The sequence below is a fragment of the Neodiprion pinetum genome, chromosome 1 (genome assembly GCF_021155775.2).
Source record: "Neodiprion pinetum isolate iyNeoPine1 chromosome 1, iyNeoPine1.2, whole genome shotgun sequence".
Taxonomy (NCBI): domain Eukaryota; kingdom Metazoa; phylum Arthropoda; class Insecta; order Hymenoptera; family Diprionidae; genus Neodiprion; species Neodiprion pinetum.
The window spans coordinates 7264997-7285967 of NC_060232.1; the positions used below are offsets into that span (position 1 = coordinate 7264997).

The 20971-nt window shown below is 43.4% G+C and overlaps 2 protein-coding genes across 5 annotated transcripts in view; one reads left to right on the top strand and one right to left on the bottom strand.

Annotated features, from left to right (window-relative positions):
* dlg1 (discs large 1) overlaps positions 1-20971 on the bottom strand; it is a 390478-nt gene that overhangs the window by 268130 nt on the left and 101377 nt on the right. For 3 of the 4 annotated variants that reach the window (XM_069135126.1, XM_069135124.1, XM_046616247.2), the window contains exon 2: positions 20460-20591. The exons of the other annotated variant lie outside the window; for it this stretch is intronic. In XM_069135126.1, coding sequence (XP_068991227.1) covers positions 20460-20591 — 132 coding nt within the window. The remainder of the gene's footprint in view (positions 1-20459; positions 20592-20971) is intronic. 4 annotated transcript variants of the gene reach the window in all.
* Positions 9648-14231, top strand: LOC124214221 (odorant receptor 46a-like). The gene is made up of 7 exons (XM_046616402.2): positions 9648-9868; positions 9936-10299; positions 10392-10810; positions 11171-11270; positions 11953-12057; positions 12538-12693; positions 13985-14231. Exons 1-7 carry the CDS (start codon positions 9765-9767, stop codon positions 14075-14077), a joined length of 1341 nt encoding a protein of 446 aa, XP_046472358.1. The 5' UTR covers positions 9648-9764; the 3' UTR covers positions 14078-14231.

The following is a 20971-nucleotide window of genomic DNA, read 5'->3' on the forward strand; positions in this document are numbered from 1 at the left end:
GTCCGCGTTGTTGCAGCCGTTGGTTGGGTAAAAACGTAACACATTTCGGGAGATATTTTCACGACAGAAAACTCGAGGCACGTCACTTTTCTCGTGCGAGTCAGCTCATATTCGCGCTCGGAGAATGAATAGTCGAAGCTTTTCGTCCCGCGGGCATTGCTGTTCTGTTTTCGCCCCCGTTCTCGTATAAAGTAAGTCGAATTTTCGTGGAACTCTCACCGTCCGGATGCTGAAATCGATTTCCGTCTTTTTGCAGCCGAGGTTTCACCAGTGAAAGCGTTGCGTCTTACCCCGAGTTTTGCCGCAGTGTTTCACGTTATCACCTATTCTCATATTTTGTAGAAACAGTGCGCGTCAAGTTCATCTTTCATCTTCATCTGGATAAATCTGCTGTTTATCATCTTTTTTTTCTCGATTATCTAGGTAAAAATAAAGATAATCTCATTTGGACTTCAATCTTTCATATCAAAGCATAGACGAATTGCTACACGAATAATCTCATCTCAGTCCAGATAATAATGCTCATTATCTTGCACAACACCGCAGCGAGTCGGTTTTCCTCCCGTGTCACCAATAAGTACCGACGACGCAGCAACGAACGAACGAGGCGAGACACTCACTGCACGAGACGCCTGCAGCGGTGGACCAGTGTCATTAACTAATGACCGTATTATTGGAACATTACCGAGGAGGAAGAAGAGGAGGACGAGGATGAGGATGAGGTGAGAGGCGAGGCGATGAGCGGCGGCCGGGGACTCGTAGCTCCCTCAGAATTCCCGAGCTCAGAATTATTCCGCGCCGTCCGGGAAACGGGAACCGGGATGGCGAACGGGGCGAAAGACGACCCTGGCCAACGCCTCGGCCTTCCCCTAATTGCATTCCTCCAAGACTGAGTATACCTACGTAAAACTGGGTACCTCCGGGCGAGAAGAACAAACACGGTTAGCCCCAGGGTAAGAAAGTTGACGGGTCATCAACCCACCTCGTTTCCTCCATCCCTCCAATCGGCGGCTTGAGATCCGGTAATTTTACCTAATTCACGACCTTCCCGACTCTGATCACCGCAGGTCATCGAATGTTTACCAACCGTTCTCGCTAGGCTCCGTAAGCATTTCCCACAGCTGATACAAAATCCACGGTAAAAACAGCGGAATAGCCGCCTGGGTGGTATCGTAGGATTATCTAACACTCCGTAATTTTTTTAGAGAGAAAAAAAGGTTCCGTTTCTTCGGAAAACAGAAACAGTGTTTGCGTACAGCTTGAACTTCATCCGCGAGTGATGCGAGTGTGGATCTTGTGAGCGAGCATTGGTAAGAATTCATGGGAATTTTCTAGGATGGTGATTTTATCACTAAAATTTATTACCGATCTCTTCAAGTTGATGTAAACACATTTATTAGGATCACCGTTGGAACACCACGATCAGAGAAACTTTCAAGATCTCTGAATTAATTCAAAACTACGACCAAAAATTCCTTGGGATTAGAGTAAAAATCAGAAAATAGAGTGTGTAGATCATGTAAATGAACAACAATTTTTTGGGTAAAAATTCTACGAATGCTGTGTGACAAAGTTCATTTCATTGCGGAGAATTATAGGTCCTGAAAATTAAAACCACAAGCTGAATAGTTTTGAAGAAAAGTGTACGGTGTAACTGAACTGTAAAAATGATCTTGTTAAAATTAAAACATGAGAAGTAATGTCAGGATGTCACGAATATTGCAAAATTACCGCCGACTCAGAGTCCGTAGAATTGTACACCGCATTTGCCTAACACCGTGTGTCCATCGTCGTTATCCAATCGTGAAATCTGTCAGTGAGAAATGCGTGAAAATCAATCCAATTTACCGACAGCCGAAACTCTGGGGCGTGGTCTCTGCGTTACGGGGATAAATCATCGGTCAGTTGGTAACGCGAAATACTTTATTGAACTAATGAAATTCCATAAGCGTGCAACGCAGCTCTTTAACAATGCCTGGTCGAACCGCCCATTTGGCTGGCTACATTTTGCGTGTGAGTTGGCGTGTTCGAGATATTTGTCCAGAGTAGAGAGACTTGCGGGGTTAGAGACGGATATCGGGTAAGACAAAACTGCGGAGTGCGGGTCCTAGGAACCTCGCGTTAAACGGGGATGAAAGCCCGCAGTGTCGTCACGGTGTTCGTAACGGCGCTGCAGGTATACACCGAAAACGCACGCGCGCGATTCTCACCCTTAGCGTCGAGAAAGGGTGAGAGAAGAGAGGAGGAGAGAGGAGAGGGAGGGTGTGTTTAATCAAGAATTTACAAGATCCTCGAAACTCGGAACTGAAGGTGTAGCTCGCTCCGCGAAGGCACGAGAGCGGGACTTCGTATAACCGCAATGGCAAACACGACAATGAAAAGGATTATTATAATGCTTGTTCGTATAACCGTGGAAATTAACAAGTATATTCTCAAATTGAATTTTATGCTCTCCGGGTAATCAGGACGGCGTACCTAACACCAAAACCCACCCGGTTCGCGTGTTATTTCGGGGTGTTTATAGCGTCACCAAAGAAGTTCACAGTCCTGATTGGAGTTTGCACAATATTCGTCGTCGCGTTCGTCGACTTTGTTAAATTCATCTCAAATATACACCTGATGACGTTTCATTTTTCTCTCTCTCTCTCTCTCTCTCTCTCTCTCTCTCTCTCTCTCTCTCTCTCTCTCTCTCTCTCTCACTCCTTCTCTTTCGCTCAATCTATTTCCTTCCGATTTTTTCAATTTTCTCAGTTATTTTTTTTTTTTTTTATACGCAGAGACCCGCGTATTTCCTCTTCGTACACGCGAATTAACTTGAACGAAGAGAGACTGACGTGGGATCAAACGGAGGGTGGAAATAAGCGGAAAGAAATACGATAAGAATTTGATTTGAAAAGAAAAGAAATTTGTACAAACACTGCAGTTGTCGCCAACCATCAATTTATAATTCCGAAATTAAACTCTGAACAGATTTATGTATCCATCAAATTCTCTCGCGCCCTTTCCGTCGATGTGCACTTGACATTCCTTTTAATTATTCCACTTAATTTGATTGGCTTTCCACGATTTACGAATCCTCGTGGCTCGTTGATTGCCCGTCACTTTTCGTTCTCACATACATATGTGTAAAAAGTATATGTATATATACTTTTGGTCAATTATTTACCGTTTGATAGTTAATTCTGAAAAAAATATCAACGACAATAAAGCGATAAAAAATAACAATAATTTTCATTGACAAATCGTAAATCAGTAATATTGCCTGTAAAATATGCGCTAAAATCGGACCGTTTTTGCGGCAGCGTTTGTACGGTCTGGGTTACATAAATATGCACAATAGTTATCCTTATAACGGTGCGGGTTATGGAATACTATTTATTCTATCGAGCGTTGCGGCGGGCGATCAAATTGAAAACAAATTAGCAATGTATGATCGCATTAATTTTCGAGTTAATGGGAATCCCGGTGTTATGCCTGTACGCATTTTCCACAGTTCTACGAATCTAACCGCGTAATGCAATTTAACACATCGCGCGAATAATTATCGTCAGCGTATAACAACGATTCCATCGATGCGGCCGATAATGGGGACAACGTTACAAACAAGTATTGCCCGCGTTGGGATTTAAAACAACTTTGCAAATCTTTACTCCAACTTCGGGAAAATTTATAATTGACGGTGAAATTTTCTTTGCCATGCGACGATAAATATTACTCAATTAAATATTAGTATTACTGAAACTCTGTAACTGAGACCGAAGCTCGAGAGATTGTTCGAAACGACTAACGACTATGACGGAATACAGGACAAGTCTACCTAGATCCCTTGTCGTCGTACCGTTAGCACGAATTTTCGTAGAAGGAAGGGTGCCAGCTTGCGAAACAAGGAGCAGGGTCACTCGGCGAATTGGTCGTTGATTCTCGGTGAGCTTAGGTCAAGGCCTCGTGTAAACGCTTTCCGCACGTCCTGCGAACGGTCAGCAGCTTTTCAGCAAGGAAGTAGTTGGAAATTGATTGAATTACGACGTTACGACGTGAAAGATGAAAATGGGGGGGATGAAATAAATTTGATAATTTTCACCCCGGGTCTCGGACGATAATATTTATCATTTACACCGCAACGAAGGGTAATCGAGTGTGAAAAGTAGGGGAAGGAGAATGAGGGTCGGAACAGAATGGCGGTGAGACGGTGTAATACAAGGTGGAAAAGTTTCCTCTTCATCGAAAGTATAAGCTATGTATGCATCGGGGTGTTAGGCCCGTTGTAGGATATAGTTTTGAACAAGTCAACTTCTAATAACGTCGTTTAAAGTCTAATATCCTCAGGCAAGTCGTACAGCTCCTCGTAAACGAGACGACCTTACAGAAACACTGGAGGATGAGGGATAAAGAAGTGAGGGAGGCGAGGCGTAACGAAAGCGTTGGAAACGCGGATGAAAAAAAGGAGAACAGAAAATATATTTCACCAAGGCAAAGTGAAGACGACAAAACTTTCGTATAATATACAAATTCGTTCCGTTAAATTACCTGTATTATACAACCAGGGAGAGCGCTATGCCGGTGAAATAAAACTCGTTATTACACTTTTCCAAATAAATTGAAAAGTTTCGAGTATCCTTCTGTTATTACGTTGTTCGCGTTGTTAACGCAGTACGGATTCTTTAATACCAGATAATCGAGTCGTTCATTCGAATTGAAATCGGTCCGTCAAAGAAATATCCTCTGAAACTGATTCGACTCTTTGCGTCTCGGTTCGATCACATTGTCGAAGAATTTAAAAACTACAGTAAATCGTATAATTCATTCAACCAATTATTTGAATATAAAAACTGAGTTCGAACACGATTTCAGTAATTACTCGAGAACAATTCTTTTGAAAATCAACTCTTCGGTTCAGAAAAACCGTATCAATTAATTTTTCGACGTACAATCAAGCAATTTTCACTGTTGTTTATATACTCCGTTAAACCATTGGGTATACGGTACGTACTAAACTTGTTACATAATATCGTGTCCCGAATCTTATTATATTACGAATATTATTATTATTACTATTATTGTTATTATTATTATCGGTATACAAAATTGTGAGAGGAATGCAGGGATGGATTCGAACGGTTTCGCTTTTACTGAGCAGTACAACGAAGCCCAAGGGAGAAACAATCGGTGACACGGAGCATCATCTGGGGTAAGAATAATTAACTAATAAAACGACCGGATTGCACGACAAAATAAAAAAGAAACGCTCCAACATTAATTGTATATTGTAATAATCCGGTAAGCGTGCTAAAGCGACGCAAAGTATACCAAAGAAATGCCCCTTGTTTCATCCTTCGTTGATCCAAGTTCGTCTCGGTGGTTAACACCAAACTTTATAGCGCCATCGGCCAACCTTTTTCGGCAATTCAGATTATCTCAACGGAACGAAGAGGGGAAGAATGAAGAGAAGTAACTGCGTTGACTGCAGCAAGTATCAAAGATTAGCGAACGTCGATCAGTGCGTAAACTACTCAGTATCCGTCCCCCAGGATCGGAAAGCTCGATCATCGACATTCAGGACAGACGACCCATGGGCCACCTTCTAAAAGAGAGGAAGAAGCGAAAGTATGGAAGACAGGGTATCGGCCCTGGAATTCAAAGGGATAATCCGGTTTTCGCGGATGCATTTCGACTAAGGCAGCGTGTGAGGGGAATTTTAAAAGCTAACCACCCCACGGGGACTTGCAAGCTTCTGTTTCGTCAGAGCAGTAAATCGAACTTGAAGCCTGGTCACGTGCACCGAAACAAGGCGTTGAATAATGGCTTATGACGCGTGAATCGCACGTTCCGACATACTTATTGCAATCCGAGAAAGAATCGCGAAAAATTTATCCCTTCATTGTTCGTTCAGCGAGTCGGTTGCGACTGATCATCTGCTAGGTCAAAACAGGATGAATGTTGGGACATTCGACGTCGGATAAACTCAAGGGGAATAAAAACCTTTCGACTTTGGGGGAGATCCGGCGGAGCAATGTTTTACCCCTTCTCCCGGCACGCCGGAGACACTTCGCTGGGTTCATTTGCTTCTGTAACCTGACCGAAAAACGAAACGTTCGATGCTGCAGGATAAATTATAGCCAAAATAATCCTCCTTCCCTTACCCATCCTCCGCAATCCCGGACTTCCGAGAATTTCCTGTCCTAGTCACGAAATCGCGAGTTCCGGATTTGGAAATACGCAGGCGTCACCTTTTCCCGTTTTCCTGCATCTCCGAACGAAAAGGAGCGAATATAAGGTAAGTTTGAAAAACGCGAAGGGCGAAATTGTCAATATATCGTTGACAGGCGAATTCAGCTTCAGCGAAACAGGTTGCATTGAACGCGCCCGTTGAAGTGTGAGAAAGATTGCTTCAGGTGGCGACCGGGGTGAGGATTTGACGCGAGCCTTGAAGGGGGAAAGATTTGATCCTCGGCGGAATACAAGTATGTATATTCCGGACAACAACGGGGCCGTAAAGGGCTCGTAGTATCGTGTGTGACACACACGTTTCAACCGATCAGCTCAATCTCTCTGGAAACACGCCGTGCATTTCATCGCGCTTTCTGCCTTTCCGTACCAGTTTTCCATTTTCAGATTGGGTTGTATCGCTCAGCTTGTCTTTAAGAGATATTACCGGAGATAACAGATCGAGCATACGGGCTTCGGCTCGGTCCCCACGAGTCTCCTCGTTCTGCTTCCTTGAAACTCCTCGAAGGAGGTAAACAATCAAGAGAATTTCCCCTCCAGATAACATCCGAACCGGATTAATCCCGAGGTTTAAGTTCCGCCTAAGGAAACACCGATTCTCTTGTCTCTCACCCTTCGATCCGTGCCTCTTTCAAGATTGTGGTTTCAATTTCTGAAAGATCGAGAGCCGGATGCGCCGTGACTTACCGATCACCCGTCGCAAGTCCAAGAAACGAGTCCAATTTCTTCACCCCGGTCGTAAATCATCGACTACTGCAGACTCCCGTTAACCCTCGCGACATCGCACAAACGCCTCCACTCTAAATTACCGACCGTTGAAGCAGTAAAATCCAATTAATATCCCTGCACGCTCTCGTTCTACGCAATTATAATTCAACTAACGACAAGACCTGCTAACGGGGACTTATTAATGTACAATTATCACCATTTACACGACGACGGAAGCTTCCCTTGGACGCTTCGTTGAGCACAACGATTCGCGGAGGTCCCACCATTCGGACCGTTTACGTTTTTTTTTCAACCGTGTTGAAGATAGGTTCAAGCCGCAGGAACCGCTGGGGATGGGTCCTGATTTATTCATCCCTTTGATAACAGACGGGCTGATAATGAAAATGGAAAAACGTACCCAACATAAATTACACACCAAGATCTGGACAGTTAGACGCGGTGCGTTTCGATGTACCTCTGGAATATTTTTACCCCCGATAACCGGCCGGCTTTTGACGCGAGTAATTAATCGGGCATATGCACGAGACGACGGACCGGGTTTGACAAACGATCGAGCAAGTGTTATACACAGAGGATATATTTCTATACGCTTCAAGATTAGGTGACCCAATTGGAGAAACTGAGCAAACACAAGTTCAGGGCAAACAACATAATCCGAGAGCTTTCAAAGTGCCGACGTGTAAGATCACCCATGATTACAATGATGAAGAGCATTGAAGCGAAAATCGAACGCCCGGCAACAGCTACAGAGTGAATTATTCGTTCGCTTCTTTTCAAAGCGGGTATTAATCATCAAGGCAATAACGTCAAACGGAGTATAAATTATGATAGTCGATGCAGATTATTAAACAAGTAAATCACTTGGCGGGCTACCATGCCGCATTTGCATGCCTCGAGGGTGACTCGGTGAGTTAGTACCTGACGCTTGCCGCTTGCCACCAGCCATCCACCCACCTTTGCCGACAGGAATTCCTCTCAGCCTTCTCCTGGTGCAACTTTACGACATCATTTTCACTTTAATCAGAGGTAAATTGTCGCCTTCAGAAAGGACTGGAGAAAGGCGGGAGGGAGGGAAAGAGGGAGGCGTCGAATTAAGTCGAGACCACGTTCGGTCGATGCCGGGGAGTTGACTACTGTAGTTTCGAAAGAGGCATTCGCGAGGAGCGTATGGGGGGGTACCAACGAACCATGAAATTAAATCAACTTTTCGCATCAGGTAGAAAACCCTCTCCCTTTGTCGAAAAGTCGAGAATGGAACTCGGGGGTCGAGTAAAGAGGTAAAGAGAAGCAGGGTGAAACTTTGACGTGAAAAATTGATCGCGCAATTAACCGTGCAAATTTTCCGAAGCGTATAGTTGGGTGTGCGGAATGGATGTTGCGTAAAAGTACGAGGTGCCTCATCCTCTTCGAACGTCAGGCACCACCACTCGAACCGTCGTTCCATCTATCGATAATATCCAGCCTCTCCACTTGCTCGGAGATAAAAACTGGGACACTCCACTTAGACGTAAGTACGACACGAGGGTTACGATCGGGAGAAGTGAAAGAGCGCCGTCTGACGCCCTGACCTAGATGTCGATAGTCACTTCCACCGCGACCTCCACTCTCCAAGCAGCGTTTTGACTTTTAGCATGATCTGCCAACCCGCGGCAGAGATAATAATGAAAAGACGCATCGGCGCTGAAAGGGGTTCGCGAATCTGATTACTATAATTCGATATCGTGACTTACCGCCGCGATTCCGCCTCGTAAGATGTGCCAAAGTTGCTACTCCGGTGATCAGATTCGACAAGTCGTGCCTGGTAAGGGTTTATTGATACAGGCAGATTCAATTTCCACGTTGTTAACGCGTTACTTGTCAGTTTCGCTTAGAATCAAGGCTGCGGTTCATCGGATGTACCGACCACCCATCTCTTCAACTCGAATTACACAGCTTTCGCAAATTCATGCAAATTGAATCTATAGGCAATTCCGTTAATCGAATCGCGTGACATAATTCACGCACGCGTCACAACGAAAACTTGAATCAGGCGACTGTTTTTTGGTTTACCGTATCGAAAGTGGATTCGATCCTGAATGAAAATATTTATAATGGTTCGAGAGAAGACAGGCACAGGGATGGAATCGTCTCTGTGTACGCATGGCTCTAGTTGAGTCCGGGGATTCCCTTGGGAGAGTGGACTGAGGCGACCGAACGTGGTCGGAGTGAGTGAATAATGAAGGTTCACCTGTCAACCGAATGGTAATTAAGTCTTTCGCCAACAATGCCAGCACGAGAAGAGGCACAACGGACATTGTGTATGCTACGTATAATTTGTACCTTCGTTGTACAGTGACGCAACCCAGTTATTAGCCGAACTGTATTCGCGGATTCATTCGGAGTAACTAATAGAACTACAGCGGGGGTCTGCAACTTGGCAAAGATTTTTTCACCCACTCTATAAGTTGGTTGTAAAACCGGACAAGATGGATGCTTGTCAAAATATGAAACAAACAAAAGCAAAAAAAAAAAAAAATAAATAAATAAATAAATAAACAACGATCGTGTGGCCTATAAATTTCCAAGTCGGGAAATCACCGCCCAGATGGGCGGAGCAGCGTGCTGATGAATTGGTGATAAAGTAGAGACGTCGACCAGTCCTTAGTGAGACTGGACATCCCTCGGCACTACTACACCATTCCAATCAAATCAAACTCCGCCTCCTAACTTGGGCACAAGCTAGGTCAAACAAAAGCTCTCGGTATTCGTCGTTTGTCTCCCGACCAGAAATTCGAAAAAGGTAAAATCGTTCGATCGACGTTTCGTATAAGATGAGGAACGAAGAAATCAGTGCCCGCGATGCTCTAACCATCAACTTGTGGGTCTTTCGATCGGTGGGAATATGGGCGGCGGACATCAAGAGCCCTTCGCTCAGGTAAAATGTTCACCTCAACTACTTTTCAACTACTTCGAGGGGCAAAAATTTGATAATCGGTTTCCAGGCTCATCTACAACATCTACGGAGCGATAATAATCTCGACGTTGTCAATGATCTACTTTTCAACGGAAATAATTTACGTGATTGTGATCTGGGGGAATCTGGAGGCCATTAGCGAAATATCGTTCCTGCTCTTGACGCACATCGGTACCGTCGTAAAGCTCTTCAGCTTTCTGATGCGTCGCGAACGGGTGGAAAAATTAGTTGAAAATTTGGCACAACGGAATTTTCTACCGAGGCGTAACGCGCACCGCGATTTCTTGATGTCGACGGTGAGAGTCGTGAATCGGGACAACGTAATCTTCATCCTGATGTGTGCGTCAACTGTAATAGGCTGGGCGATCGTCCCGATGGTGGACAGCGGGGAGGTGAGTAATTGGTCGATCCGTTAGATTAAAGGTACGCAGCGTCGAAAAACCCGGACGAAAATTGGATTATAAAAAGTTTTTCGTCGATACAGACGCGGCGTTTGCCGCTGAAAACTTGGTTCCCCTTCGACATAAGCAACTCGCCTATCTTCGAAGTGATTTACGCTTATCAAACAGCTGCCGTGATGATGAACGCCTTCATGAATGCAATGATGGATACCTTCGCGTCGAGCCTGATGGCGCTCGCTGGCGCTCAGCTAGACATGCTTCGTCACGATTTATCCAAACTCGGTAGAGAGGATGAAGAGGACGGCGAGAATCCCGTGGAGTTTAAGACTGCGGTAACCCAGCGTGCTGGACGTATATCGAAGGTCGGAAGAGCGGAGGATAAACTGAAAGGTAAACTGAAAACTGGCAACGTTCCAGCGGAATTTCCACCTCGCTCCCTGCAAGACGATATTTTACATGAGCGCATCGTCGGCTGCATCGAACATCACGGCGCCATCATCAGGTAAACTGAACCCCCTTTGTCAGGCTTTGATCGAGTTTAAATTCCAGAGCCAACGTTCAATTTTCACCGATCTTATACCGAGCTTTGCTTATAGTCCCGGGAAAATAGAAGTCTCACTCATTGTTCGACGAATCGATGAAATTGCGTGGATTTAAAAATATACCAGACTTGAATCCACGAGTGATTGTTTGAAAAAATAAAAACAGAAAAACCGTGTCGTCTTCACTTTGATGAGAGTGAGAAATGCATTTTACAATTGTAGATAACAAAGTGGTGAATAATGATAAAACGCCTGGCAGTATCTGGATCCATATTGAACAAAAGTGACTCGATGAGAAAGTTCGGAGTGGTTCTTTACAGATTCGCGAATGAAATAAACGACGTGTTCGGTATTGGGATTCTCGTCCAATTCGCGGTTAGCAGTATCATACTCTGCCTGACGTGTTTCGAGTTAACTTTGGTAAGTAAACACAAGTAGAGTTTGATTGGATCGAATCCCTCCTCCGATGATGACTGTGAGAGTGCTTAGGATTTCGCATCTCAAACAACTTTCCCGGCCCAGGAGCGGAAGGTTAATTATGTAATCGACTTACACGATCGCTCAATACGCATAGCTGGTGGGGAACATTGCCGGAGTTGACGGAATAGCACAGAGCGAAACGCGCGTACGAAGCCATGTAACGTAACGTAGTGGTTAAGCCGGAAATGACCAAGTAACCAAGTAACCAGATAATCCCGGTGAAGCGGCAACTGACGTATACCAAGCAGTATTTGCATATCTCGTTAGCTATCCTCGTAGCCGAGGTCAACCGGTGCCGCTATATCCACCGTTATTATCCCAGATTAAGATTCAGTGGCTAGTCTCTATATTCACCCCTATAGATGGGGGAAAATGGGAATAAACTCGAGTGAAACAAACTCGCAAATAAGGCAGTGCAAATACCTGTGTACACTTGCGAATTTGCAAATTCAATTTCACCCTTACGCTCCTGCAGGTACGCGTTCCCGATACGCGATCAGCCTCACGTACAACACCTTACATACCACATCCCGATCCCCCCATTCCTCAGAGTCGTACAATTTCCTAATTGAATCAATAGCAAGTGACAATAATTGTTCAAATTGCTTTTCCGCCATTCCAGTTATCGCCGGGGAGCTTGCAGTTCTGCTCGATGCTTCTCTACCAGGGTTGCATGCTCTTGGAGATATTCTTCTACTGCTGGCATGGAAACGGGATAATATGCAAGGTGAAATATTGCTAAACTACAAAATGAAGATAGAGAAATGAACACGCGGTTTTGAGGTATTATCGTCAAGCCATGAAACTCGCTGCTAAAGGTTTAATCGTTGTCAGAATACGTTCACAGCCGTATATTATAACGCGTGGTCGAGTATGTATGAGGTGAAGCTGGATTACAGAATAAGCGATGAAAATGTCTGGGCGTAGAATCTACAGCAGGATATAACGTGCAGCGTAAAAACTTACGCCGCGGCTTTGGAGAGGAGAAAATATGTAAAGTTTGATATTACCTGAAAGCCAAGAGCAAACGGCGGCCACGAAGCTTTCGACCGAGCGGCTAAGAGGGTTCTTACCCACCAGTGAGAATTTCAAGTTGCAATTTTAATATTTCACATGTACCTATTTCGCCGCGCGTCACTCGCAACCGATAAATACAAGCCTCAAAATTCTTGCGCGATCGAGAAGTAAAAAGAAAATGGTTTTTCAGTCAACGGACCTGATGATAGCGCCCTTTCAATGTCAGTGGACGGCCTGTTCTCCGAGAGTCAAGAACACTCTGCGTATAGTGATGTGCCGAATGCAGCGAGCCCATAAGCTCACCGTCGGCAGAGTGTTCAATCTTTCTCTCGAAACGTTTTCCATGGTGAGTACAGATGCGGCAAAGGATCTCTCACTGTTTTCCTTGGCTTTTCATTGTGGATATCCAAGTGTAGTTTTAGAGGATTTATCCCTTCCCCGTTGAATGTACAATGTTAACAGTTAACTTCCCCGAAAGTAGACTCACGGCCTGATATTAAAGAGCTACTCAGCCGAGTTGAGTTGAACGCGCTTAGCTAACGGGCTAATTAAAAAGTTCGCGTTACTGCAACTAACTAGTAGAATGAACTGCAGCTCGTGTTTGCGAATAAATTATTTTGGAAAATACACGACTGTTTACTTTTTTCCGTGAGACGAAAAGTATTCATGTTTAAGAAACGAAATGAGCATTCGTTGACATTATGAGTCGCGTGATCCAATGGGTTCAGAAATTTCAAAGCAACGAATACAACCGACTTCTTACGTTGAGTGAATAGAACTCTGATAGACGCAAGATCGTCAAGCGCGATGGCAGATGAATTTATACTTCAACGCTGAGTATAAGACCGCGTGTTCGTGCCTGGAAGATAAATTCCCCTGCGCTACAATGCTTCGAAAAATTGGGGATCAGCGAAGAAGCGAGAGATGAGGGAATAGTTTTCCCATACCTTAAGGTTCCCACCGCATCTTCATTCCTCAGGCTTACATTTTTTTGTTACCATTCCTACACCTACTCTGATCTATACATCTCTCTCCCTCGCGATCTATTCCTTTTCTCACCTTCACCCCTTGTTCAGAATCAATTCCCCGACCCCTCCAACCTCCAGTTTTCTTGAATCAGTTTACTTTTCTTTACCCCAAGGATGAGTGTCGTAGCGTTGAACATCTTTGTACGACTGAGTTGAAAAGTTTTCGCAAACTTTCATCCATCGGCTTGAGAATCCGCCGTTAGTTAAAAAAACGCGATTTTAAAAGGAAGCATAACAGGTATACGTTTAATAATCGAAACCCTTCGCGTATACCGGAAACACCTTTTAACACCTTACGATGTTTCGTTACAACCTTCGACGTGATATGTACCTGTAACTTCGTCAACGCGTTTCGTAAAATTCAGCGCATTCCAACGGCGTCTCGCCTGAAATACTGCAGGGAGAATGAAGAAGGTAAGGAAAAAGAAAGAGAGACGTACACACACGTCGGCCCGGCACTCGACTGGAGCATCATTTCTCGAGTAAGCTGTCGGGTAGACGTGAGAGCACATAGCAAACATCAAGGGCAATTCGGGTGCCCCCGAACCGGTCGGAGCAAATAAATTTTCAGTATTTCTTGGTAGCTACTGGGAAATTTTCATATTTCAGATTCTTCGTACCGCCTACTCGTTCTACGCAGTTCTACAACGCGTCCACAGCAGAGTTATAGAGGCTGAGAAACGCGATTCGATGAACTTTTGAAGACAAGAAATTCGAGGATCTAGACAACATTCGCAATCGTCGTACGGTGGATGAATATACCTACATATATAAATGGAGTTTTTGATTAGCTTCAACTTATACCCAGCAGCATAAGATAAAACGCATTATATATTATACTATGTGTATACGTGTATAAAGCGCCACTCAACGAAGAAATACGAGAAATTACTTACTGCCCCTTTTTGTTTTAATTTTGACTAACAGTTTTGCAATTTGGAAGTCTCGTCGTTTGATTAAACACCGTAGGCAATTTTTTCTCATTTGTATAAGAGATAGCAATAGCCGAGGAGAAAATACATTTTCATTTACGGACCGATCGCCCGCCGTCTACCCTACGTCATTTCTGTCTCTGGCTTTCTCTCTCTTTCTCTCTCTCTTTATCGCTCCGGTCTCGTCTCTTAACTTTCCTCTATCACCGCGGGGGCTAAAGTGAGTAATTTGCATAAATAAACAGAAAATAAATTCCCCAAAGAGATGATAAGCTGCACGGTTCTTGTCGACTTTATATCCTATCCGAGACCTCGGGATCAGTGGCGGTGAGATGGGGATCAGACTATAAGAAATGCGCCTAAGCTAATAGCCAACTTTTGTATATTATTCCTCTTTCAGCTGAATGGAAATAATCGTGACGTACACGTTTTGGAACAAAAAACTTAAACCCTTGATGTAGTCGAAAGCTCGAATAAATTATTCATCATATCAGTGAATAGACGCATATCGAAAGTATAAGGAAAGTATAATAAAACGAACAGACACTGTTCGCCAATTTTTTTTTTTTTTTTTCTTTTTTTACAGATAATTTTCACTCATTCATTTAGTTTAGCATTCAATCTTTCACCCTCTCAAGCGATCTGTAATAATACGCCTGCACATAGTTATAATATAATTATATAGGTATAAGATATAATTTCTGTGAAAGGTATAAAATTATCCATCGAGAATCGTCAATTATCGCCAATCCGTGGAAAAAACAATAGCTTTGCGCACAGTCGAATACATCCGGAGAAAAATTTTTTCCCAATGAGAAAAGTCTGGCTCTGCGTATTGTTGTACGATTTATTGCGAAGCGAATTGCGTAACAGATAGGTATATACGTGTATACCTAGAAATATATAGATTGGTATATATTCGCGGACCGGCCAACTCATCCGTTTCAATCCAAGCGGAATGTACGGCGCTTTTATTTATTTATTTATTTTTCTGACTAACAACGTCGAATCGATTCGTCAAGACTCAAAGAGTGCAATTTTCACTCTGAAAAACTCGAAGTATGTACCTACTTTTAATCTCGCCAGGTCGGCAAATTCATCAAATATGTATAAATATATAAATATAAGCTCTAAAAGTCTTGATGTAAAATACATGTAGTTTTTATAACTAGTTATTTCGTTTTGTATGACTTTGGTATAAATTGAGGGACCGATTTGAAACTTGGCAGAGTTGTTGCTTATAATGATAGAATCAAACGCGGAAAATTTCAAAATTTTACCGCAATTTTATAATATAATTCTCTTTACGTATAAGCTTAATAGCATCACTTTTTCTAGACGTATATACAAGGGAACAATAATTATAACATTTTGAAATTTTCAGAGTTTGTTCCTATCATTATAAGCAATAACTCTGCCAAGCCTCAAATCGGTACCTCAATTTACACCAAAGTCATACAAAACAAAATAACTGGTTATAAAAACTACATTTATTTTACGTTTAAAACTTTCGAAGCTTAGAGGCACGTGTTCCAGTTGGTAGAGGCTTGAAACTTTACACAGATTGTTTTTTTTAATGATTTGAAACAGATCTGAGCGGGGACATCGCAATGGAAATTTTTTCGATCCCGAAATAGGGACGACTCTATTATATATCTATTAGGATTTTGCTCGAAAAAATAATTTGCGATTTCTCATCGTGGCACCCGCTGAAAAATTGATTTGGGTCGAAAGAAAGATTGACTTCAAAGATGAGCGTTTTACGATTAGCCACGATAGAAATTCGCAGATTGTTTTTTCGTGCAACACCCTAATATATAATTACATAACGTAGGTCAATAATTTCATGCGTGCAAGTTTTCAAGCGAATCGAGATAACTGGTGGCATATAAATATTTGTCAGCTGGGCGATCTGAATCAAGCAGAGCGGAAGAGCATGCATCCGTAACATACGCGAGTGACGGAGGTGAAATATTTCGACAATATCTATCGAACGTGTTTTGATTTACATGTATATACGTATAGGTAAAGATACACAACTACAGATATGAAAATCTCACGATACAATTTATAAACATTCGTTTGATATAATGATAAAAGTTTTAATAATTTCGTAATTAAATCATGTTCTCCCTTCATCGAACGATACCCGTTAAAAAGAAAAAAATAAAAACGCTGTACGAATGACGAGTATCGGCATAATTTTAGCAACGGTAGGTACTTTGAGATATCGAGAGATACAAGGGCAGCAGGCGATTGCGGCACGCCTGAAAGCTGCAAGCTGCAAGCTACGATCGTATACCTTGAGCGTGATCGATACATCGTGGTATTACAGATTAGATGTGCATGCACGTCGCGATTGTTGACACCGATAGCCCGCTAATGAATTCGCCTGCGACGACGAGGGTGTTACGAGGAAGATGGAAATTGGCAAGGAGGCCTTCGGTAACTGGTTCGTAATTGTAGCAGTTCAGTTCCCGGCGGGGGCTGTTAGGAGTTGTTGGCATTATACCGACGAACTCGGGATGTTCGTGTTACAGTGCTGCATCGTTCAGCCGAAACACACGGTAGCGGCAACAGTAAAATCAGGAGAAAACCACGCGCGTGTTACATCGCAAACAATACCCTGCCGTAGGAGCTTGTCCGAAAGCTTAACGGCTTGAAGATACTGCAAAACAGTGTTAATTTATTACGCGTGTGTGTGTAACGGCAAAGGCGGAAGGGATGTTCATTCACGCCGACTCAACGACAGGTCAAAGTTGGGAATTAATTTGTCGGAAAGATCGTTTCACTTGGGGGAATCCAACGGTCGACGAACGACGAACGACGAACGACGAAGACGAAGACGAGGCCTAATCCTGAGCTCTGAATTTTGAATGGTGCGGGTGTGATGTGCCAATTTATATCAGTTTAGCGCGACCAAGCGGCAAATGGCGTGGCTAAGTGGCTACACTATCTTCCCCCCACCCCCCCTCTTCCTTCCATCGTCTCTCGCCCTTGGTTTCTCGGGCTCCGAATATCTTCCCTTCGACTCTGTATTACACCTTCCATCAAAGTCTCGTCCTGATAGATCTTATTCCCGATATAGCTGGCTGGTCAGGTTTCGAGGGGTCGGAAAAAAATCGACTCGGAGTGTTTTTTTATATCCTCTCAGCAAAGGATAATTGAAGATTGATCCGGGCTCGAAAGCAGGACCTACGACGGACTACAGCGACGGCTCTCATGCCTACTTGAAAGATCGTCTTTATAGCTATTTGTATATAACGGGATCTACCAAACGGAAGAGAATCTCCCTTGGACAAAAAATAGTTTCAGTTGTTAGGTCCTTCAGACCTCAGATCTATTATCATCCAATGTCAAACTTCAACGAGCCAGTCCCTTGCATCCTTCCTCCCATCCATATTTTCATCTTTCAGATCATCTTTCATTCGGCCAACATTGCCCAACATATAAATTCACTATTCTTCCCTTTTTCCTCTACGACTTATTACCGTATTCTCCATATAATTTACAATGAATTAATTATACAAGCACCCATTAAACTCCCGCAATATTAATTTCTTTCAGCCCTAGTCATTTCGTGCATTGGGATTAGTGGAACGTATGTGCGAACCCTAAAGTAGCCAAATAAACAACTTAGCTTTATCGAAATCTGTACACGATCTACCCCGTAAAACGAGTACGACGCATACGGATTGACGGGAAAATTGGCTTACTACAAAAAAAATCGTTAATGTTTCACGTAACTGTGGGGTTGGTTCAAGATCTGCGATGAATTGATCCAACGGGGTTCAAGCCGCACGGTACAAAGATTGAGACCTTTGGAACTGACCCAATTCGATAAGGTTCTGAAAATAATGGTACACAGTCCGAGCAGGCGATCGCTTATTATCAATCGATCTTCGGCTCGATCAGTTTATGAGAAAATGGATACCCATCGGATGGATTGTTCGAAGGCTAGCTTTACGTAAGATGAATTGCGAAGGTGAAAGGTGAGGATGAAAAAAGGGTTCGTCGAGTGTACTCGGATCAAAGTCAAAGATCAAAAGATCCGCCAGCCCTCCTCGACTCTGCTGTTTCTAATGCCATGCGCCGATCTTTCCCTCCTTTAAACAGCGCGTCGACGAAGAGGATATGAGCGAAAACACCGAGCAATCAATGTCACGGAGTATTATCTTCTCCATTATGTTGGAACGAGATGAAATGAACCGCGTTTGACGCCCACCCCATTTGACCTCTATCGCATCGAGACGGGCTTGGATGATGCGAAGTATGCGTGAACAAAGCCGTTAAAATTTACGTTCAATTTCGAAAGCGCAATTCTTAATTGCCATTACGGGGCACGTTGGACGAGCCGCCTCGTAACCGAATCGTTACGGAGCACGAACAGCAAAGAGCCGGGTATCAAAACGGGGTTAATTATCGGGTGAAAGTCGTTACCGTTTCCAATTTCGAGGAAAATTTATTAAATTTCCTATCCTTTCCTTTACTTTCTGTTTTTGTATTCTTGTTGGAAAAAAAAAAAAATTTTTTAAAAAACATCCACTCTCTACGTTTTCCCTTTCAGTAGCGGTGACAAAGCGGCCGAAAATCAATTTATCGAAAGGAGATGGAAAGAGAACGAAAAGGGGAAACGGATGGATGGCTGAGAGGAACGCTAAAGCTGATACTGGTGGTTACTGCGATACACAACCGAAACGAAAACGGAAATATGTTACGAATACCTGAAATGTATTTAAGGGAGGGCTAAGAGTTAGAAAAAAATTTTTTTTTATCGAGTACCGAGGGGTGCGCCACACTTCTCATTGATGGTTATCGGGGAAGACTGCCAGACGAATGAATAAGAACGAAAGAAGAAAGAAATGAGAGGGGAGAACTTGAAAGGGAGAATCGACAATGGTACCCGCGGTGGAAAATTAGGGAAACGACATCCGATACCCTCTGACCAAAGCAAGTGTCTTTTCTGATACCTCGCGACCCTCTCCAGCATCCGTTAGAACTTTCTTTCTCTCACTCTTTCTTTCTTTTCCTTTCTCGTCGACGGTTCAAAGGAAGTTTTCCGATGCATAATATACACATGATCCGACACGTATAGTTGCGGAGTAAGGAATTTTTGGAAGAAGAAAGGAAGAAAAATATTTGAAAAAAAAAGATACCGCAACTCCCAACGAATGATGGATTTGCACGCGCAGTTTCTTCAGCCGTCGGTTATTACTTGATTAGATTCATTTAGCGAGAAAAACGGAGGAACGCGGGAGAACGATATCACGCTCGGCTCTGAAATACGAACGAAGATATATAGAAGGAAGAATGAAGATAACGGGATTTTGGAGTATACGTATATGAGAATTGCCGCGAGGAAAAATAAATGACGAGCATATACTATTACAAAATAGAAAATCGGGAGGGAAACTCCGCGTCGCCGAGGGAAGATTTTTGACATTCTTTTATCGGTGTATATCTCGTTTTCTCCTCAGCTAGAAAGGCAGGTAAGCTGGTACCGAACCGCGAGTAGACGTAGAACAAGCTAAAATTGGATAAAAGGTTCACGTAACGAGATCCTGCCTGCCTGCCCTCTCGTCCTTTCTTCCAAGGAAGATTACTCGCCTCGTCATACGTATACACCGTACAAAGTAACGCTCTTCATGGGTTTACAAAAGTCGAAAGATACCGTTGACAAAAGGAACGTATAGGATCAATAACATTATCTCGAATACAAATGACGAAATATTATAATACCTAATTCACCACATCAACCTGGGGAATGAAACCTACAATCCAATTCTTCGCGAATATGAGAGATTCGCATCCCTCTCGTGTAATATCCACAGAAAGAATAGGCGTTGTCGCTCGAATCGTATTGTACAATCCCGATTGCGATATGTTGTAGGAGTTATTTCTATGTAAATAAGATCGTTGAGAAAAATTGTTGGGCGTAACCTAGATCAGGGTAACGACGGCAATGCGTTAAGCAGTCGAAACGATCGCTCTGCAATAAAAAAAAAAAGCGACATCCAATTTCCTGGTGAGACTATTATTATCGCGGCTGAGAAAACGATGACGTTTTCAACGTGCTCGCTCTTTCGAATGCGGTGTAAAATTCATCGCTACAGACGGTGATCGGGTAACGAAACGAGTAATTTTCAACTCACCAAGTAACGCCTGGAAGAGTCGACTCTTGAAGATTCTTATGACGCGCTCGATCGCTAGTCTCAGTTGTTTGTCCTGGGGTCGTGTAAGCTTGGCATGATAATCCTCAAGCAGCTCCAACGCCCTGTGCGCCTCTGTAACGAATGAGAAGAAAAAAAAAACGGTGGTTAAGCAGTGAAAATCCATGATCCGTAGAACTAGCTGGGGAAATTGAAGGAGCGGTGCCACTCGGCTTGCGAATCCACGAGACAGCGGAATCTGACAGACATGGATTTTTAGCACGAGTTATTTATTACATGGGTAGGTGTGAGTTTATTATTCCAGGAACACGGCAACAACAATTGGCACATTTTTAGCACCCATCACGCTTTTATTTCTGTCTATAGCGGTACCTCGGGTATTTTATTTTTCACCCGTTCATTCAGCAGCCGCTCGTGGATCAATTAAGCTCCCGTGGCCTGCGCGAGCGGCAAAGAACCGAGAGAACCTGCTCCTCCCCCCCGGTGGTTTCCGG

Coding starts and splice junctions, on each gene's coding strand:
- LOC124214221 (XM_046616402.2), top strand. CDS start 9,765: ATGAGGAACGAAGAAATCAGTGCCCGCGATGCTCTAACCATCAACTTG. Junction 10,811..11,170: donor CATCACGGCGCCATCATCAG/GTAAACTGAACC, acceptor GGTTCTTTACAG/ATTCGCGAATGAAATAAACG. Junction 12,058..12,537: donor GAAACGGGATAATATGCAAG/GTGAAATATTGC, acceptor ATGGTTTTTCAG/TCAACGGACCTGATGATAGC.